Source organism: Cyprinus carpio, chromosome B12 (assembly GCF_018340385.1).
Source record: "Cyprinus carpio isolate SPL01 chromosome B12, ASM1834038v1, whole genome shotgun sequence".
Taxonomy (NCBI): Eukaryota; Metazoa; Chordata; class Actinopteri; order Cypriniformes; family Cyprinidae; genus Cyprinus; species Cyprinus carpio.
The window spans coordinates 23,427,689-23,450,352 of NC_056608.1; the positions used below are offsets into that span (position 1 = coordinate 23,427,689).

At 34.1% G+C, this 22,664-nt stretch overlaps 1 protein-coding gene across 1 annotated transcript in view; it reads right to left on the minus strand.

Annotated features, from left to right (window-relative positions):
- Positions 1 to 22,664, minus strand: part of dock1 (dedicator of cytokinesis 1) — a 238,154-nt gene that overhangs the window by 190,042 nt on the left and 25,448 nt on the right. The window contains exons 2-11 of the mRNA XM_042735997.1: positions 14,161 to 14,244; positions 12,568 to 12,608; positions 12,387 to 12,442; positions 10,919 to 11,015; positions 9,329 to 9,477; positions 7,643 to 7,778; positions 6,024 to 6,181; positions 5,451 to 5,532; positions 3,614 to 3,749; positions 811 to 883 (exon numbers count right to left, since the gene is read on the minus strand). Of these exons, the coding sequence (XP_042591931.1) occupies positions 811 to 883; positions 3,614 to 3,749; positions 5,451 to 5,532; positions 6,024 to 6,181; positions 7,643 to 7,778; positions 9,329 to 9,477; positions 10,919 to 11,015; positions 12,387 to 12,442; positions 12,568 to 12,608; positions 14,161 to 14,244 (1,012 nt within the window). The remainder of the gene's footprint in view (positions 1 to 810; positions 884 to 3,613; positions 3,750 to 5,450; positions 5,533 to 6,023; positions 6,182 to 7,642; positions 7,779 to 9,328; positions 9,478 to 10,918; positions 11,016 to 12,386; positions 12,443 to 12,567; positions 12,609 to 14,160; positions 14,245 to 22,664) is intronic.

A 22,664-nucleotide genomic window follows, 5' to 3' on the forward strand; every position in this document is an offset into this window, starting at 1 on the left:
GTTTTTATTATAATGTAAATACATGTTATTATTATTTTAAACATTTCTATATTATTGTTGAAATATAACAAAATTCAATTTAATTCAAAATGTATTCTTTAATAAAAAAAAAATAAAAAAAAAATGTATATATATATATATATATATATATATATATATATATATATATATATATATATATATATATATATATATTTGATTGAATTGCAATATGTACATTATATATTTTACATGATATATAATAGTAGTAGTAGTAGTAGTAGTATTGACTTGCTATTTGTTGCTGCAAATGAGAAGCATTTAAATCAGTCACAAGTTTCTGTTTCAGTTAGGATGCTGCCTTAAAAGGTAGCTGCTTATGTAGAAAGCAAGACAGTCCACTAGGTTTTGGACCAGAGCTTAAGTAATCTGAGGTCACAAATAAGCTGCTACAAAGCAAAAACCTCCCTAAAGCGAGAACATGCATCTTAAACACCCCACAATACCCAGCAAACCAGTGGACTCCTCTCTGAGTGACCCGGCTGGGCTGTGAGAGTGGCAAAGCAGAGAAAGACCGAAGCAGAGTCTTACTGAGTGACAGAATGAGTGACGGAGTGACTGTGAGGCACGTATGACTCCTCTATAGAATAAGAGTGAGTCTGTGTACTGTCGTCTTCAATGAATAAATACACGGAGTATTGAGATGATACAATAGAAATCAGAAAAACAGACAAACACTACCAAACTTACACGCAAATTAGCATTTATATGCATGACTACACAATATACTTGACTGATGTGACTGTGTTGACGTCATGAAGTCATACTCACGGCTGGAAGGGAATGAAGTGCTGTTTGTCCTCATCGTCCATCTTGCCCGTGATGATGTCTGTGACGTCCATTACTACAGAGAGAAGAATGAGATGAGAATAATGTCTGCAGACAACCAAACATCATGTCTCAACAACTATGCATGCATCTCATGAAAAGCTCATATTTCATCCCGCTAAGACTATAAAGATTGATTGTATTTTGACAGTTTTTGCCAATTACTTTGACAGTATTGTTTTTTGAACAACTATGCATGCATCTCATGAAACGGTTTTGTACATTCCTCAAACGGGAACAACACCAATACACAGTAATTATGACAAGCTAAACATGAAGTTCATAAAAGTAATTATATCACGTGCGTATGTCACTGTACAATTAATAATGAACTCCCGGTTGCATTTCTAAATAATAATACCGCTAAACGGAAAATTGAAGACATAAAAAAATGCATTTGTGTTTCTATTTGACATAATTCCCTGTACAATTAATAATGATTCTAAATAAAATAAAATAAAAAATAAAAAAAACATTTGTGTTTTTTTTTTTTTTATAATATAACAATGTAAAAATGTAATTAATTTACTTGTATATAAGCTGATTAAAAATCACTGTGCACAGGTTTTAATCAAAATTAATCATATTTATCCCAGTTCCCATTACTATAATAGTGATATTTTACTTAAATTGTGTTATGCTTACAGTATAATAAAAAAATTACTATAATAGTGATATTTTACTTAAATTGTGTTATGCTTACAGTATAATAAAAAATAATAATACAATATTTAAGTTATAAGTTTACATGCACAGTATAATAAAAAATTAATACAATTTAATAAAGTTTAAATAAGCTTTACTACTTTATGACTTATCTTAATAACATAAAATAAAATTTATGACTTGGTGCATAACAAATTTTACTACTTTATGACTTATCTGCATAACAGAAAATAAAATTGTCATGAAAATAATACCTCACATCTTGATGTATTTTTTAAAAAGCTTTGTAAATAAAACTATTTTTCATTCATTCATTACAGCAATTACTACCTTGATGTGAACTTTAATGTTTTCAAAATGTTTGTTTGTTTATTTTGGGGTGTATTTTTGGTACTAGTAAAACTACATAGTAAAACCATAGTAAAAAGCACAAGAGAAGCACTCATGGAAGTTTACATTTGTGGTTTATAAGTTGAGAGCAGACAAAACTTTCTAGATAAGCTGTCAAGTGGCAGCTATTACTGACTGAACACATAAACATCGCCTCTAAATGGCCATTTGGTCTGGTGTGGAGCAGTGGCCGTGCTGAGATTGGGTTTACAGCAGGCAACAGGAAACTGATGAGCCATAATGGAAGCGTTGACTTGTCTCTGAAAGTGACACATTAAAGGTGACATTACACATACAGGTTCTCCCTCTACCTGCCTGACCCACATACAGACATACTGCTAACGTCCGTACAGAGAGAGAGAGAGAGAGAGAGAGAGATGCTTTCCCACTTCAAAACCCGTTTGATGTTCGTTGCTCCTCTTCAGCCTTATTTATTTATTTACAACCGAAGAACAGATTTTCTCTTTTCCATCAAACGGAAGAATGAGAAACCCTCTGTGCAGAACAAACTGTGGGAAATGCACTGCACAATAATCAACCGAAGCATCTGGGATTGGCAACAGTAATAGTGACAACAGGAGACACAAATGTTAGGGTCACTTCACTCCAACCAGATCAAGGCTTCTATAATGCATACTGTGATTGTATACAGTATGTAATAAAACAATATTTAACTCCAGGCAGCCAGAATCAGTGCAAAAGGCCATGTTTGTTTTGAATGCATTATAAATGTATGAATGCAGAGAGATGGTTGTGTCAACTTCTGTACTGCACATAGCACAGCTTATTTGCAATATATTACTCCAGCTGATTTCACACAAGGCTTGAACAATTGTATTTGAAGGTGTATGCAATCGCTCAAAAAAATCAGACAAATAAAAATACTGATCAAGACAAAACACCTGCTACCCACAATTTAAAACAAGAAAAAGACCCTTAAATGTTACAGCCCAAACTGTGGTGACTCAGTATTAGCTGTCATTGTAAATAAAATAAAATAAATCAACAAAAACAAACAAACAAACAGAAGGTCTGAATTTAGTATTAAATTTAATTATATCTAATAAATATATAAATATATCTGATTATTATTGATTCACGGTATTAATCATGAAATTAAATAAAAAAATAATTAAATATAAAAATAATAATCAAATAAAAATGATAAAAAAAAAACAAACTAACTCAAACTAACTCAATAAATAACTTTAATTATATCTAATAAAAACATTTCATTCTTATAGGTTCATACTTCTAACAAATAAAAAAAATAAATATAAAAGAATAAAATAAAATAAAAAATAAGTAAAATACAACAAAAACAAAAACTCACAAAGTCTAAATTTAGTGATTATGTTAAATAATATCTAATGATATAACTAATTCTTATGGGTTTACAATAGTAAAAATCAAATAAAAAAATATATAAATATCATCAAAAACAAAGAAATATCAGAAATTCTGAATTTAGTGAATGTTAAATTACATTTTATCTAATAAACATATCCCATTCATACAGGTTCACAGTAGTAACAATGGATTCACGGTTGGTGTCCCAGTAGCTGAACAGGTCATTTAAAATCACTTTGGATATCTGCCAAATGCATTCATGCAAATTCCTGGTGGTATTTTGATGGACACTATGGTGACCGTGCTAAGTGTGCATCAAGTGTTATGTGTGAGGCTCTACCTGCCACGCCGAAGGGTCTGCGGAGGCCAGATGTTAATTTCTTAGTGTTGTTATCTCTGAGCTCCATGCGGCCCACTCGAACGATCTGACAAACAAAGCTGATTTTCTCCCTCTTCAGGTCTTCGCTCCCCAGATCCTGGAGAGAGACATACAAACAAACAAGTGAGAGCGTAAAAAAAGCACGCACATTCATGTACTCAAATAACCCATATTATTTTGAGCCCCCAAGCGCTATTGGGCCATGCACCAGGTGTTTCTGCCTACAACCATAGTTAAACTCAAACTCGTTTGTTGAGCAACTAACCGGGAAGGCAACGACTGATGCATGGAATAGTTCGGTGTACACAGACTGTTAGTATGCAGTCCAGGTGAAGGATAAATTGCTAGAGCGGTGTTTGATTGGGGGCAGCAACTCATTCCCCGCTGGGTGTTTGTGCAAAGAGCAGAGGATTCTGGGAAAATAATCTGACCCTCACTAGCCCAGCATCTATTAAAGAAATGACCTCTAGCAAATGAGAATGTGTGGGTGCAAACAAGCACTTACACACAAACAAACCGATGCATATGCTCTATAATTATAGATTATGCACATGCAAATACACAAAATGCATGCACTTAAAAACAAAAAAAAATTGCTTGATAACAGTGTGTGAGAAACACAAGAACTTCAATATGATTTCATGTTTATAATACGTCTTTCCCTGCACAGATAATTGTTTATTCTGTTTTAAATTACATGCAGACGCCAACGCACATACATGGATGCACACAATACGTGCAACAATGCAAACCAGGAGGCGTCTCCGGAGAGCTTGCTCCTCTAACGACCGTTAGCTCGTTACCCTTTACAGCTTTAATGATGATGCTGCTTTCTCCAACACTTTAATTACCAATTCTGCACCACGACTGATGAACACGAATTAAAGTGTCACCCAATAATACTGTGATTACTCATTAAGGAACAATGCAAGAGACGGGAACAGATGAACAGAATCAAGCTGTAAACGAGTCATTTGCACGACGGTGTTTCCAGGAACAAGCGGAAATATTTGAGTGTTCAAATCAAACAATTAGGTCATGCTTGTGAAGGGTTTCGAGTGGCCTGGCGGTTTGTTAGCTGACCACCTAGACACTATTTTAAATCATCTCATTATCAGGCAACCAAGTTTCGACCAAGTTTTAACAGCATTGAATGCATCTTTAGCAGAGAACAGGGCTGTTATCGTTAACTGAAACTACAACTATTAAAAACTTTGGTGTTCATTAAAATAAAGCTGAAATAAAATAATATAAATATTAGAAATGTTGCCTGTGAAACTAACTGAAATAAGATAAAGCACTAAAACAACTAACTGGAAAAACAAGAACTAAAAAACCAAGCCAAAACTAAACCTAAAACTGAAAAAAAAAAAAAAAAAAAAAATCTTAATTGAAAAAAAAAAAAAAAAATACATATATACATAAATAAAAACTACAAAATATATGAGGATATATAAATAAATAGTAATTTTTATAAAATAAAATGTACCCAATATTTGCACGCTACATTTTCTGTAATTGTCCAGCTAGGACTACAAGCATCAAGTTACTAGTATTCACATCTCATATGTGATTCTGCTCATATCATGTGATGCATAAACATCTTATTGGTATTAACACCTATGTGTTCATTTATGTAGTAGGATTTCGGTTTCAGATTATAAAGTAGTTGTCAATGAGCCGTGATGCTCATAAAGATTTCAATCTGGTCTGCATCATGTCTCAACAGCATTTCTCCATCTCTTCATGATAATCCAGAATAAATAGTGTCAAAGGTAAACCCCAAAATAATACGTACAGTGAATACGGCACGCAGGTTATGGAGCTGATCGATGTCTTTCACCAAACCTGAGCTGGACCAGCGCACAAGATAGTTTTCACTGCAAGAAAAAATATATATATAGATATTAAATAACATTATTTTCGCAGCATAGTAGCAATTTCAAAATCATAGGACGTATTCCTGATGAACACATATACTGATAAATGTACAGCTTAAATAATGCACTGCAAGACACTTTAGATAGAAAAGCATTTGATAAATGTGTAAATGCTAATGAAAATATAATGACACACTCGAATACAACAACATAATCATTTACTGCTGAAACAAACCATTGAGATTTGTGTGCATGGCACAAATGCTGTGGCTGGTTTACTACTGAGGATGTGAAACATCATGGTTACTGGACACTGAAGCTCCCAAATGTGGGTCAAACTATTGTCAAATTATTAAAACTGACCTAAATAATATAAAAATATTAATAATATAATATTTATAATATTTATAATAGTAATTATAAAAAATGAATTAAATATTTATAAAATTATTAAATATAATAAAAAAGAAAAAATATGTTTGTGCACTGACCTGATGAACTTGGACTCAATCGGGTCATATAGTGACATCAGCACTTCTGCATCTTCTCCGATTTTGCACACAACATTCTTGAGCGTGACGAACAGGGCGAACGAGGGTGTGGAGGCAAACTTGGCCTGCCTGCTCAAATCCAAGTTCTGCTTCTGAGACTGAAAAATTTAAACAAATAAAAAATGATGGCATCGGAGCACACAGTTAGTCTTTCAAATGTGAATCTTAAAGTCAGCAAGACTAATCACACAAGACAGAATCTATATCACATTATAAACAATCTGTATCTGCTGAAAGAGACTCAAGGACAGTGAACATCTGGGCAGGGTCACCTGGGAAACACAGCACAGAAGTGCTGTTGTATTTTCAGATTTTCACCTCGTCATTCAGGTTTGCAACAACATGAGACAGAACTTTCATCTTTATGCGAAGGGTTTCTTTGATCTATTAGGATGTTAAATGAAAACTTCTGTCTGGTAGCATCAAGGGAAGCACCTGACTCATCTAAAAGCACTACAGGTTCAACAGCTGAAGTACAGCAGTCAACAGAGAGACGCTGAGGACAGAGATGTTCAGCTCCTAGAGAAGAATGTTCGAGGGTTTATATGAACACAGTTCAGTCTAAAGAAGCCCTGACCTTCATAAAACTTGAGCTGAGCGGTATCGTATATTCACAATACATTTGAAATAAAATTAAGGAACGTTATTAATATTCTGTAGGGTTTTTCTGGGAAATTTTATTTAGCATTATATGTGTGTGTGTGTGTGTGTGTGTGTGTGTGTGTGTGTGTGTGTGTGTGTGTAAAATTTAACAGAAAAAAATTAAAAAGAAGATAAAAATTTTATATTTTCTATAGTGAAATAGGAATTCTTAATAAAAAAAAAAAAAATAAAAAAAAGTATGTATATAACCAATAATCCAGTCATGTTTTCTATGATATTTTTACTTAATAAACACAAGGAAGGATATATATATATATATATATATATATATATTTTTACTTAATAAACACAAGGAAGGATATATATATATATATTATATAATATATCAGCAAGACTAATCACACAAGACAGAATCTATATCACATTATAAACAATCTGTATCTGTGGATATATATATATATATATATATATATATACACATTGCTCTGATTGGGGGGGGATGGGTGAATATACATTGATGCCACAAATGCTTTTTTTTTCTCTATATCACTATCCATTTGTCACATTGAGCCCCACAGCAAAGATGGGAAGTGAGATGGTTCGCTCTCACACTCTCTGTTCCCATGCAACCTCTCACACGTCAGCGATGGTGTTTCAGAGCTGCAGTCAGGGACTTTTTCATGTGGTTTAGTGGTTGTGCTTCACAACATAGTCACGTCCAAATATAAATATGGAGTAACAGTTAACATTCAAGGTGTTTATTAAACATCAAAGCAGGTGGTGATGAGAAAAATAACCGCAAAGCGAAGAGCCGATGTGAGTGTGCCGCCGGCTCTCAGGCCTTGCACATTCACAATCCAATAACACCAAACACATTCAAAAATCTCAATCCAAATGAATCGCAGGGGTCAGAAAAAAAGTGCCATAATGGATGAAAACAGTCTAATATGGTTTACCTTCTCCTCTTGGATGCGAGCTTCAATCTGCTTGGACGCGGTTTCGTGCGCTCGGAACAGACTGATAGTGCTGGTCAGGTCAGGATCCAGAATATTCCCGTCTTTATCTCTCACCACCAGATCCAGGTCTAAATACCTGGCAAACACACAGAAAAACAGCGTAGGAGACGCTTTAAAACACAGCTGGCTGAAAGAGACGAAGATTTGTGTTCTGCTAATCCAAATGGATGCATCTATTTGGACATTCTCTACTAAATGAATGTGAAAATGAGCATAACAGAAAAAGAATAAAACAGATTAAACTGATTTTCAATAAACGTGAGTAGCACTTAGATTAAGTGTCACAACCATGATGATGAAGTGTTATCAATGGTTTCAGCATGTTGCTATGTGGTTACTAAGGGCATTCTGGATTTGTATCGAAACAAAATAAAAACCACTTTCACTTTAAGTTGACAAAGACAGAGACTTGAACTAAGAACTGAGAGTTTTACATGTGAGTCACTGGTGACTTTTTCACCTAAGCGGTTCGATCGTCTCATCTGTATACTCACTTCCTCCTACAGCGAAAGTTAACAGGAACACTGAAACACTCCAGAAATGAGTGTTAATAATAAACTTGCTGCTATTAGATGGCCTTGAATGTGTTTAAAGAGTGGAAAAAAGTCTGTAAGCCTGTAGCTAGAGGAACTAAATGGAACTGCAATTAGCCCCGCCCCAAACTCACACCATTGGTTGAGCCGATGCAACTCTACAATGGTGGATTTTTAATTCAGTCATGTTATTTTTTTTTTTGTGTATGATTTTCAGATATTTTTTGCTTTAAATGATGGATTGTTAATGTTGTGATTCAGCTTGTAGCTGGTTGGTTTGGTTCATGGCTTATAATGCTTTAACAAAGACTATTTTTTCTGAACAAAGGCCGTTTTGCTTGAGGCTCTGTTTTACAGGTAATAATGTTCTAAATAATGTTCAGTTTCAATCGTTTCACTTTATAAGATCTCAGTATATCATCAGGAGCCACTGGTATTCATTTTGTGTTCTTTGACTCAAAGTGCCAGTAGCTGTTGACTTGCATTTTATGAACCACCACGGACCACGGCTCCAGCTAAAAACTTCTTTACTGCTCTACTGAAGAAAAAAAAAAGTCACCTACATCTTAGATAGTTAACTCCCAGCAAATTGTAATTTTTCGGTGAACTATCTCTTGAATTTGTTTTTTTTTTTTAGTTTTCTGAAATTTTCTGAAAATGCCTGCACATGCAAAAATGCACCACCACATGTTGTGGGGTGTCCTGGGCATATAGTACTTACTGGTCCTTCAATGCAAGTCTACTTGTTTTTTGGTTTGCCAGGTGAGAATCATCTAATAGCATCACCATTTAATACTTAGGGTCAAGGAATTCAACTTTTAGCTCCAAGTAAGAATAACAGCACACCGCTGATTAATAACACAAGTCTTTTCTTCCCCAAATGAAAGCGGAGAAAGTGCTAAAAAAAAAATCTTTCACAATGACCCTTCACAGCAAAAATAGACCCTGAATAAAAATTAATAGCATTAAACGCTCTCATTAAAAGTCAGATTTTATGTAACGGACTGCAGTCGTGACTTCCAGCTCACGCTCTCCCTGTTCCAACACGACCCAGTCAGCACGAGTCAGCAGCTTTGTGTGTGTGTGTTCATACTTGTTCCCGTAGTCCATCTTAGAGGTGACTTTCTGTTTGAGCTCGGACATCTCGTCCTGCGGGAGCGTGCCGGACAGAATCTGGGAGCGCCACTCAATCAAGTCGTAGATCATGTCTCGGACCGTGTTGAACATCTCGCGCTTGTCGCCCTGTTGGAAACAAAGTCTGGTTAACACCCCACAATGTGTGTTAATTCGTCAAAGCGCATGCTGCTTCATAAAGGCACGATGCTCTTAATCACTGTAGACAAACAGCCCTTGAGGGTCATATTGCTTGCTTAGGCAATTAAAAGAGTTTATAAACTGTCAATGAGACACTTTTCAAAAAGGTTTGAAAACTAACTTTAATTTTTAATTTGTATATCACGTCAGAGCTTTTCAACATCTTGCCCCCAGGGGAAAAGGATCCGATTTATTAGAGAAAATTGCAATGTGTCTCAGCAGATGAGTGTTTGTGCTCGGTGATGTCACTGTGATGTGTTATCATCAGAACACTGTCGTTAAGCTCATGATGTCTATTTTCCGAATATATTAGTATGCAAAAAGCAGCTTCAATTGAGTGGGATATCCAAATTTGTTGTATTCATAAAAAGTGGCCAAAAATACCCGGATGACCTAATACATATGGCAAGTGTGCATCTGATGGACACGTCAGTAACAGTGATGGGAAAAGGTTTATAAATAGTGGAGATGTGATGCAACTGACAGGTCACATGACAAAACCAGCATGGCCGGATTGCATTCATACTACATAGAACTTTTGTAGAACACACTTTTTTAATTGTGTGTGCGTGTGTGTGTGTGTGTGTGTGTGTGTGTGTGTGTTTGCACCATGTCAGCATAACAAGAATATTTTCATGGTAAAGACAGAATGATGTTCAGTGTTTAATTGATTTATGATTTGTGTTCAAGGAATAAACATTAAGTAAAAAAAAGTAAAAAAAAAAAAAAAAAATACAAACAATGAAGTAAAAAATAAATAAAATAATAAATAAATAAATAAAAAGACACAATTTACATTAAAAAAATTAAAAAGAAAACAAAAGAAAGATAAGATAAACTTAAATAAAAAATTAAATAAAATAAAGAATATAAGATAAGAAATAAAGATAAAATGAACATAAAAGATAAAATAAAACAAGATAAGACAAATATGAGATAATGATATAATATAATATAATATAATATAATATACTGTAATATAATATAATACAAGTATTTTAATTAAATATATATATTTAGAATGGGTAATTGGGCTTTAGATTTTGCCCAAGTTAAGCAATCGTTCAATAGAGTTCTGTCTTGGTTAAAACATAAAAACAGGGCAGAAAACTTTACATAAGATGTTTACTGTCCAACTTTTCTCCCAAAATTTTTTTTTTGGTGTAAATACACTTTAACAAATCACAAAATAAATTATCTATTAAAAACTGAAGATTTGGGATATAAAAAACTCTTGATGATGTCAGTGATATCTTCTGCGTCCTAATGCATGCTTTTTCATCTACTTATGCATGCTTTTAAGTGTGCAGAGGAAGAATATGCAACTTTTGGGAGAAAATACAAAAATTTGAAATAAACGCAAGCTTACCACATACAGGTCCCTCCATATTGCCGCCCATTCTCGCAGCGTAGTTGTGACCTCATGAACCAGCGGAAGCTCGGTAGGAATGACCGTCTCCTTTTGTCTAAAAAAACAATGATAGAGCGCAAAACAGAAACAGCACAATAAGTGAAGGAGTTTTCCTAGAATATCACTTGTGTGGGAAACAATAGGCTGTTTAACTGCATCCACGTCAGTAATTCCTGCTTACTACAGGCTCCCGAGGACCCTGAGTCATTCAGATCCCTTCATGCCAATGAAAACTAATTACCAGCATCAGTCATCAAAACAGTGCTTATGATATCTGAGCTGGGCTTTGCTCACGATTCCAATTACTCTCACACACTCACACCAAACCAGCACTCACTCATGCGTATTATAATCCTGAACCACGCTTTAAAACCTATTTCAGACTCCAAAATCTCCCATTAGGCAGCAATGGGCTGCTAGAGCGCTAACTTGTTTTAGTAAGATGTCTATGGGAAGTATATTTTGAGCTGTGCTCAGGCTGGACCAAAGCTGATATAATCAGACCAATAACAGAAGTAACAGGATCTTCAGATGCAGCAAAGGAGTGTAAAGTTTAATGATGTTCCAAAAAAAGTGAGCTGCCGTCAAAAACAGCATCCTAACCATCGTAGAGACTCACAAGGTCAGATAAGGAAATACTGGTGTTTAAAGGTCTGAAAATTGTGAGATGTGACAGAAATGGAGGGCGAGCCTGTGGGTCTTTACATGAATAGGGTACTAAATAGAGTGCCAAACTCTTAAAAATACTAAAATATATGAGAAGATATTTTTTCTTAGCAGATGATCACTAAGAGGTGGTACTTAACCTTCAGAAAATGTCAAGGATAAATTTAATATTAAATCAATATTAAATATGCAAAACATGGCAAACCTCATGTAAAATAAACATTAATTGCATTTAGTTGCTAACAATTACAACTGTGTAATTTTTAGCAACATCAAACAAACAAACAAAAATAGACAATTATAAACAAAACAAAAAATAAAAAATAAAATAAAAATAATATAAAATAAAAAATAAAATATAATACAATATATAAAATATAATAAAAGATTTCTTTATATAAAATAAAAAATTAAAATAAAATATAACAAAATAAAATAAAAAAAATATTATAAGCAAATGTCACAATATTCTAAATCTGCACTGGTAATTAATCAATTTTTAATTATACAAAATAACTAAACTATATCTAGTTCTGATGCTTTTGAGTGCAGAATGAAACATAAGCAGATTTATACATTTTTCCCACTGAGTTTGTCCCAACAAATCCTGGAATTGCCTTCTCCGTGCAGGATTTGCAATCTGGCCGAAACAAGTTGGTTTCATTAAAGAGCTTCAGTAATGTCTGCTAAGATGTGGCTAATGCTTTCTTTCCCATTCAACAAATTGCAATTTTTTATGAATATGAATGGACATACTGACCCGCTGCCCTCAACTGTGGCCTCTTTCAGATGTATGTAGCAAGCCGGAAACACTCCCTGGACATACAGGAACACATCAGAAAACACGAAACAAAGGAAAAATTCCAGTTGAGGCCTGCTGAATGATTTTATTAAACAAGAAAGCTGACTGTACTCCGGAAGCGTTTCATACAGTAACTCACCTTCTTCGATTTCCTCCTCAGCCGATACCCTCGATACCATCCTGAGAAGAGCAAGAAATATCACAGCAGTCAGACGGAAATGCCAACAATTACATTACAAAGAGACGCCACTGTGTCCCTGTAGCAAAACTAGAAAATAATATTCTGAGATTATAAAAGACATGTTTCATAAATCTCCCGAAGACACGAAGTGAGGCAGTGGGCATGTCTGCAAGGTATGAACAAATCATTCAACACTGAAGTGTGTGTTACTGAGATCGGCTGAGACTGGAGAGAGGAAAGCTCTGATGATGACATATCTGTGTCCTGAAACGGTGAGAGGTGACCTGAGGTGAAATGAATGGGACACAGGGAGGACTTGACATAAATGGGGTCCTAGATAGAGCGTGTAACTCTTAAAAATAATAAAGAGTAGAAGTATGGTTTTTTTCCCTTCCTCAGCAAATGATGGTTAAGATGTGGTACTTAACCTCTAGAAAATGTCAAGGACAATTAAATATTATATGAGCTGGTTTAAGTTCTATTTATTTTGAATGAGGTTTGCGATTTTTGCAACTATCAAACAACAACACAATTTAAAAATATAATGTGTGACTTTGTCATTTTCAAGGACTAAACAAAGTAAACATCCAAAAACAAAGACAGACAATCCACAGAATAAAATAAAATTAAATAAAATTAAATAATAAAATAAGATAAAATTAAATAAAATAAAATAAAATAAAAAAATATAAAGAATAATAAAATAAAATAAAATAAAATAAAATAAAATAAAATAAATAAAAATTAAATAAAATTAAATAAAAAATAAGAATGCAGGTGATGCTGCCTGAAACAAGGTATAAATGTTAAATATTTTCACTGTCAATTGTTTGTTACAGCTTTCATTGCATATTATGCATGAAACATTGTGCAGTCAGTTGTGCAGCTCACTGGGTTTTGGATCATAAATCCAGTAAATAAAATCTGGAAACTGTTTACCAATACCTCACCAATCCTGGACCAAACTTTGGTTTGTAGTTATTGATATGTTGTTTTTTTAAGTAATTTATTGTAATGTAATTTATTAAATTATAGAAATGTAAATATTATAAGAGAGGATTTAAGATGATTTAAATGATTTATTGTAAATGAGGTTTGCAATTTTACTCTCAAACCAAAATAATTTGAAAATATGATGTGGGATTTTGTAATTTTCAAGGTATAAACATGAAGTAAACATTAAAACAATAAAGAGGGGCAATACACATTAAATACAATAAAATAAAATAATCCAAAATAAAATAAAAGTAAAATAATAAAATAAAATAGATAAAATAAAATGAAGATAAAAAAGTAATATTAAAAGTATACAAAAAGAAAATGAGATAACATAAAAACTGAATTAAATAAAAAATTTAATACAATACTTTGTAGTTATTGATATTTTCCCCATCATTTTTCTTAAAATATCCTTTGTGAAGGTTTAAATGGTTGAGCTTGTATACAGTAATCATCGTTTCATATTGATACTTTGCTGTGTCACATTTAGTTGCAACATAAGAATCAGTGTGTGTGTGTGTGTGTGTGTGTGTGTGTGTGTGTGTGTTTCACCTTCGTAAGTCTCCAGAATGTGTACAGTGTCTCCGATCTGTAAGGACAGCTCTTCATCACTGCGAGTGTCATAGTTATAGATTGCTGCAGACAGAGAACATAAAACACTGTAGTGAGACACATGGCATCAATTTCTGCTTGGTGTGTGTGAGAGTGTGTGAGGGAGGGAGAGAGTTATAGATGATGCAGCAATGCAATAGCTAACCACACAACAAACAACAGCAGCTCAGCAATAAACACCCCCTCCAGTGACACATACAAGCACCCAAAAGATCATGACAATGCAAAGTCTTTGAATGTTTTATATCACGATTTTCAGTGAATAACTACTTTAATTACATTAAATGTTATCTTTTTTTATATATTTTAGGGGCTTGGCAGTAAAAATCGCCATCCATATTCATCATAACACTCCTTGCAGCCCTTGCAAACACTGGTATTTCCTTCAGGAAGTGTGTGATGCCTTTAGTAAACAGACGGACGCTCCATGAGTCGAGTGTTTCTCAGCGACACTGAACGCCCAGATGACCCCGTGACAGAGAGACAGCAGAGGACCTGCGAGGGTTAATTACTGTCTCTATTTCCGTCTCTGTCAGACTCTCACCTTCATTCTCACACACGCTGTTTCTCTCAGCTGACTCAGTCTCTCAGAGAGAGAGAGTAATTACACAACATTCTCTCACACACACACACAGGAACACAAAGCAGCCGTTTCTCTCTGTAATCTCTCTCCCTCCGTTGGTTTCTCTCTGAATTGGAATTGAACACCTCTGCAGCACATCATGACAAAAACATTTCAGTGCACGTCCTTTCAGACGGCGAGTCTGAGAAATGTGTTGTGTACCTGCAATTACACGCATACGAACCAATCATTATAAGCTACTAAACTATACAAAAGAGAAAATAGCTCTGAAGAGCCAGATAAACACAAGCAAACAACTGCCACATGACATTTCAGATCTGAATGTTAATCAACACTTGTTGAGCTCCTAAGAAAAATATTACTAGAGTATTTATTTATATTTTGAATTAGCCTATATTTTATTACTTGCATTTTCATTTAAGCCATTTTATTTTTGTTTTTTTTATTAGTTTTTATTTATTTACTTATATGATTTTTATTAACTATATATATATATATATTTTTTTATTTTTTACTTATTTTATTATATTTTTTTTTTTTATTTATTATATATTTATATATATTATAATACTTATATTATTTTTATTAACTATATATATATATATACACATATATACACACACACATTTCTAATTTGCATTAATTTATTTTTAAGTTTTAAAACTTTTAGTATTAACTGATTATTGTTGTTGTTATTTCTAATTGTGTCTAATTTTATAATATTTCTAAATATTATTTCTAATATTATTTTTAATTTCCATTGGGAAGAGAGTAAGGTTTTTATTTATTTTATGTATTTATTTATTTATTTTTAAAGAAATTAATGTTTTTGTACAGTAAAGATGCATCTCTTTTTCAAATAAACTGTATACAAATGTTTTTTTTGTTTGTTTTTTTTCAAATAATTTTTTTTTTTTTCCTTCTATTCGTCAAAGAATCCTGGAAAAAATATACATCTACAAAATATTGTGCAGCACAACTGTTTTCAACAGTGATCATAATCATAGATGTCTCTTGAGCAGCAAATCAGCATATTAGAATGATTTCTGAAGGATCATGTGACACCGAAGACTGGAGTAATGATGCTGGAAATTCAGATTTGATGACAGGAATAAATTACATTTTTCAAAATATAGAAAACAGCTGTTTTAAATAGAAATTTTGTATTTTAAAATTTGTATTTAAATGAAATAAATGCAGCCTTGGCGATCATAAGCATAAGAGACTTCTTTTAAATATATTTTTAAAAATCTTGTAAAACACACAGTGTACTGAATGCATACTGAACGCATACATTTCTCTCCATCTAAACAGAGCTTTAATTACTGTATACACACTGAACATTTCTACAGACTATATACATAATGTGGCATGGCATCCCAACTAAGTCAGACAAACTTGAAAAAGCCACGAGCCAGCAGAGCTTCCGCTCATCCGCACACGCTCCAGACAACCAGATCCGCACATCAAATCCCATATGCTGGCGTTCTGATCGTCCCACAAGAAACCAATCCAATTACACAACAAACAATACATGGAGAGTCAGACACTTCCACGATAGGAGAGCAGAGTAATGCCTAGAGAAAGCAGGAAAAGGAAATGGTTGAGAATATGTCCCTAACGTGCATACAAGTCACAAACTGCCACAGATTCTGCTCTTATCTTAGTAGGAAGAACACTGTACCAGATGACATCTCTCTGAGTTTTTTTCTCATACAGACGCACACACACTCGAGGAAACGCACACATAAACACACAAATGATCATTTGAACTCAGCTCAGACTGCTGTGATTGCAACCACAACGCTTGGCTAACAGGTGGCTAAACACCACATTAATGCACACCCACTACAGGTTATTTATTATAAAAGAGAAATTTACAGCGTGAAATAGAGGAACTGAGGAAAAAAGTGAGCCACCTCGGTGTCTGTCTACATAGACAGCAACCTTCTCAGGCAGGATCTTTATTTACAGAGATAGAAAACAATCAATCAGTCAAATAATAGAATGGAATCAATTATTTGTAAAGCAAAATATTAACATGATATTATCCTGATGCTACGAATGAAAACCAAGTGAGCAAAAAAACTTAAAATAAATATAAATAAATATTAGAATATTAATAATAAAATAATCCTGACAACACTGAGATAACCAAGTGATAGGGCTGCACCATTAATCTTAGAAAATGTAATGTGAATACAGATGACAAAACACTAACCAAAACCATGAGTTTGTATTATCAGGTAGTTAAATGAAGTCAGTGTATAGTCAGTGGAGGTCGGTTAAAGGACACATGAAATGTTTATTGCATTACCCTGCTGAAAAAAAAGAAAAAAAAAAAAAAAAAAGCCTAAACTGGTTACTGATTTTAGTTGGTCATCCAGCCCGGTCTTTGGTCTGGCGTCAGAAGGATGGTTTTAGAGGGGTTTTGACCACTTCCTTAGCTGGTCAGTCTGGGAGACCAGCTGGAACAACCAGCTAAAACCAGCTTGACCAAGCTGGGAGACCAGCTCAAACCAGCTAAGTTTAGGCTGGTTTTAGCAGTAATTTCCAAGCAGGATAAAATCATTGTTATTAATAATCGTGATTATAATTTTAATCAAAATAATCGTGATTATCAGTTTAACCAATATTGTGCAGCCCTACAAAGTGAGTAAATAAAATAAAAATAAAATAAACAAATAAAAACATATTAGTACCCTTAGACTATTGGAATAACAAAGGGCAAATAAAATAAATGTAAAAAATAAATCAATCAATTTAAAAACAAACATTTAAAAACACACAAAATGTTATTATACTATAAAATGAATATTACCATCATGATACTACTAAGACAAACAAGCAAGCAAATGAAATAAAACAACAAGCTGAAAAAAAATAATTAAAAAAAAAAAATTAGATCCTGACACTATTGAGATAATAAAACTATAAATATAATGCATAAAACTGAACCTATTGTGATAACCAAATATTTTTATTTAATAATATTAAATATTTTTAAAAAATGAATAATATAAATTGGATGTTGCCATCCTGATGCTACCTGGATAACCATGTGAGCAAATTAAATTAAAATTAAATATTAAAAAAAAAATTATAAACAAATGAATATTACTATCCTGACACGACTGAGATAACCAATTGAGCAATAAATAAATAAATAAATAAATAAATAATTCCTGGCTCTGTTGACATAACACAGTGAGGAAATAGAATAAAGTAAAAAAAAAACAGGCATAATGTAAAATAATTTCACTGCCAATTGTTTGTAGCTTTCATGTGCATGTTATGCATAAAAACATCACGTTCAGTTGTTGTGCAGCTCACTGGGTTTTGGATCAAAAGACTAAACAGAGAGAGGAAGAGAGGAAGAGAGGAAGAGAGGAAGGGAAACACACAAAGAGGATCAGAGCAGTATGAGAAGACCAGTGTGTATGCGACTCTGACAGGAAGTTCAGGCCCCTAGAGGCGCCCGTGTCCCCCGAGAGAGAAAGCAGACGCTTCAGTCGCCTCTCTTCCAGCCTGGCTCTGAGTGAATGGAACCCATTGAGCCGAACGCAGACACCAGCTGCAGTCACTCGCCTGCCCTCCAAACCTGTATCTAAACCAGCTAGAGATGAAACGCTATCAACATTTCATATCACAATTATAGTTACCAAAATAATCAGCCTTTAACCACTGTTACCACATCTATATATATATATATATAACAAATATATAACATAAAATGATAACTGCAAATCCGTGTTTCGCTGCCTGGAGTCCATTTGTTTCTGTGAACTGCAGGAATCCATTTGCTTGTCTTTTCCTGTAGCTTTAAGCAGTCTTTAAAAATATACCTCCGAACTCTTGTCAAATCTATTTGTACAGTCAATCACAAAGCTCTTTCTTGTTTCAGATGTGTATTGTGCATTCTATTGCAGCATTCACGCTGAAAACCAATGATGCCAGTCTTTTTTTTTGCCTTTTCAGTCTTTTTGCCACTCAGTGTGCAGAACCGCAGTCACAACAGGTGACAGTGCCGTCACATGCATACCCGTTATTTACAGACAGTTTTCTAATCGTGATAATCAAATACAGTTTAAATGATAGTTAAATTTGAAACAGTAAAACTAACCATAGAGACCTTTTATCGTGGTTTACATCAGACCTGCAGAGACACCACAGAAAACGGTCAGAGCAGTCGGTCTTGAGGCCTAAAACATGGGCATTATCTGTAAAGCACTCTATAACGGCAGGGAATCAGATGTGCGCAGCCCTATTGAAGTCACGGAGTCAAAAGCACACAAAAGGAATGATAAAATAATGTCAGATATCTGGCCGTAGGTGATGAGGAGTAACTCCAGTCAGGAAATAACCGGCCATTACAGCCAGGTTGCGTGAGCCGCCCGTAGCATAGAGAGCAGGAGCGGAGGAGAAAAAGAGACGCTTGGATTCAAAAGACGCTGAGAATAAGGCAGAGGCTGAACAATTTCTAACAGAATGGATGACACATCGAAGGTGCTCGAGCAAAACTTTATCAGTTTCAGAGAGCCGGGAGGGTTTTATAACATAAGAGCAGGTCGAGGGCTTCTCTTTGAGGTCTAGAAGTGTAATAAAGGATTTTATTGTCTCTCTTACCCTGACATTTCAGTGTCACTATAAAGTCTGGTCCATCCTGCAGTTTATTAGTGGTGTTTGGACAAACCCTGAACCCTGAGTATTAAGCTTCATGGTGTATCTCGGCCCGAGGCGTTTGTGCTACAGATAAACTATTATTTTTTTTCTAAACAACAGAAGTTTTCACCTGATTGAATCAGCCATAAACATACAAGTGAAGGACTTGTAGGACTTGTAAACCTACATGGGCCGTATTGAGGGTCTAGCTTGCTAGAGACATGAGATTGGGGTCTTCTGACTTTGCAAACCTAGAAACCATCCAGAACACCCTAGCAACACACTAACAGCTAGCCTCAACACCCTAGTAACACATAGTGGATAAAAAATAAAATAGCAAAAATTAATTTAAAATAAAGAAACATCAAATATAAAAAAAAATAAGCTAACCAAGTAAGCCAATAAAATAAAAATACAAATATTTAAATATTAAATAAATAAATAAATAAAACAAAGCATCCTTATTCTAATAAAAAATAAAAAGCATCCTGATCAAGTAAGCCAATAAAAAAAAATAAAAAAATTTAATATAAAGAAACATCTCTTAAAAAATAAAATAAATAAAAAACATCCTGATGCTACTACATTGACCAAGTGAGCCAATAAAATAAAACAAAAAATAACCAAAATAAATTCTCATGAGGCCATCTGAACAACACAACAAAAAGCAACTAGTTTGGAAAGGATCTTGCTGATTTTGTGTGCAATATGCGTCATCTAAAGCTGAAGAGCAGGTTTTTGGTTTGCACAAACTTCTTTTCACAATCAAATGCAAGACATCAACATTGCTGTCAGTGTGACCACAGTCAACTATATACAGTCTATCCTCAATGTCACTGTCTAGAGCTGTAAAAACAACACAGAAACTAAACATGTGCCGGTGTTTCTCACACACACACACTAACATGTGCATACTGGTAACTAAAGCACAAGTCGAGCCCTGCTTTCAATGGAATGAGGAAAAACATCATGAGCTTCTTTTCCTGATCTTTAATTAGGGTTTGCAGACCAGAGAAAGCGCTCTGATCACATTACTTTAGACTCAGATGAAACAAAAGAGCCTCCCAATTGAAGAGAGAGCCAGAAATCACAGATTCCAGCTCAAATTCACTACAGATCACAGACGGTCATGTTTGTTCACGCTGAGCCCCTGCAATTAACCTGAAATTCAACAAAGATGCTAAATAGGCCTATTTCTGTATTTTATTTAGGGTGGAAAGAGAATGAGAGATGCTTATTCACTAGAAGGATACTGAATATTGGCTACTATTTTTTTCAATAATAGTATGCAAAACAGTATGCAACAATAAAACAAATAAAATAGCAAGATGCTGAACTATTATTATTATATGACCTTATTATGTGCATATCAGGGTTATTTTAGTTAACCAAAACCATAAAAATAATTAAAGTAGATGAAATAAAACAAATAATATGAATTTATTTTTGTTTAACTTGAAGTACTAACATAAAAAAAAAATGATTTGCCTGGTAATGTAAGTGAAGTTAAGTGCATTGCATTGTGGGATACAGTATTTCATGCAGTGTGCTCTGGTTGTATAAGGCACATCTAAGCAAAAGTATTATGCTATCTGAATACAACATGCATGCAGAAAATTTATGCATATTAGAACTAGTATAAACAGTATGGAAGTGTTATAGTATGACAAAACAAAGAGAGAGAGAAAAAGAGAGACATACTTGAGATGCCGTAGAAATGGGGAACGGGGAAAAGAGGCTGATGAAGAGATGAGATACCATCATGTTGAGACAGTTCTACTATACAGTTCAGAAATTCAGTCAACAAGTAGAAACAAGCCTGATGAAGCTGAAGCTACAGGCAGACAAAAAACATACAACATTTGTGTTTGTGCAATAAAACAACATCTGTAATGGCCTGAAATGCAGTGGAAAATTGTGGCACAATTTTAATAATTCCTGCAAATTCCATGTTCATTATGCTGTAAATTCCCACACAATAATTAGCTATAATTTTTTTTTTTTTTTTTTTTCACAAAAATTATTCTCGAAGTTTCGTAAATTACGATTGAACCCCTGATGTTACATGGATTATTTGACCAATCTCGTGTTACTTACATTGCTGTCTATGGGAGGGTCAGAGAGCTCTCAGAATGCATAAAAAAATATCTTAATTTGTGTTCCGAAGATGAACAAAGGTCTTATTGGTTTGGAAAAACATGAGGGTGAGTGGGAACAGACATTTATATTAAAAACACCTGTGGGTTCAAATAATAAAAAAAAAAGCAAGTGCTCATTCATATGCACATGAAAATATTAATTTAACAAACAATTGACATTTCTTGCATGCTATTAATCAAAACTGCAGAGATTACACATTTGCATCGATTTCCGTGTTTGAATGTCCTGTGCATTTTGATACGAATACACATTTCAAAAACACATTTTTATGCTTACATACTGTATATGTCTGTCACAGCCGCTACTCTCCAAGTAAATAAATCAGCCTGTATGATGCATCCATTTTCAGACAAGCATTTCAAGCACTGTTACTGCTTTGCTTGTGGCGAGTCTTATAAGCTAAAATACTGTATTTCCTCTGTATTTTTTTTTTTTTTTTTTTTGATAAAAGTTCAAAATATTTCAAGCAGCTTTCAACATCTTCTGATCGACAAAACAACCCCGTCTTATTTTTATGCAACAGCAGCATTAACATTTATTAACAAACCAACTTCAAAATGTTTGTGAACTTTCTGCTTTCATAACACTTTTTTTTTCTGTTACCTATCCATGATTATTTATAAACACACACTCGCCGTCATATCACACTAATTATAACCCAGACACAATTCCACAAAGTCTGGCAGTGTTTCTAAAGATCTTCATTAGACTTGCCACATTATTCTGACAGGAGAACAATCGTGAAGGGAGGCAAACTTGCACTAATTATCTCGTTTTCATCGAGCGCAGATCCAGCAGCACAGAGCGCCATCACTGAAACATGCCCTACAACCTGACCCGGAAACTGTGTGTGTCATGTCCAATCTGAAGCGGGTCAGACGCCCGCCGTTCATCATCATTATCCTCACACAGCAGCGGGTCAGCGTCCGTGATGCCAACGCACCTACAGTCCTGCTGTCTAATTGCTTCGTTTTAATTGGCCGAGTACACTTAAACTTCTGCAGGTCCCAAATTTAATAATAGGAAAATAATTGCTCCA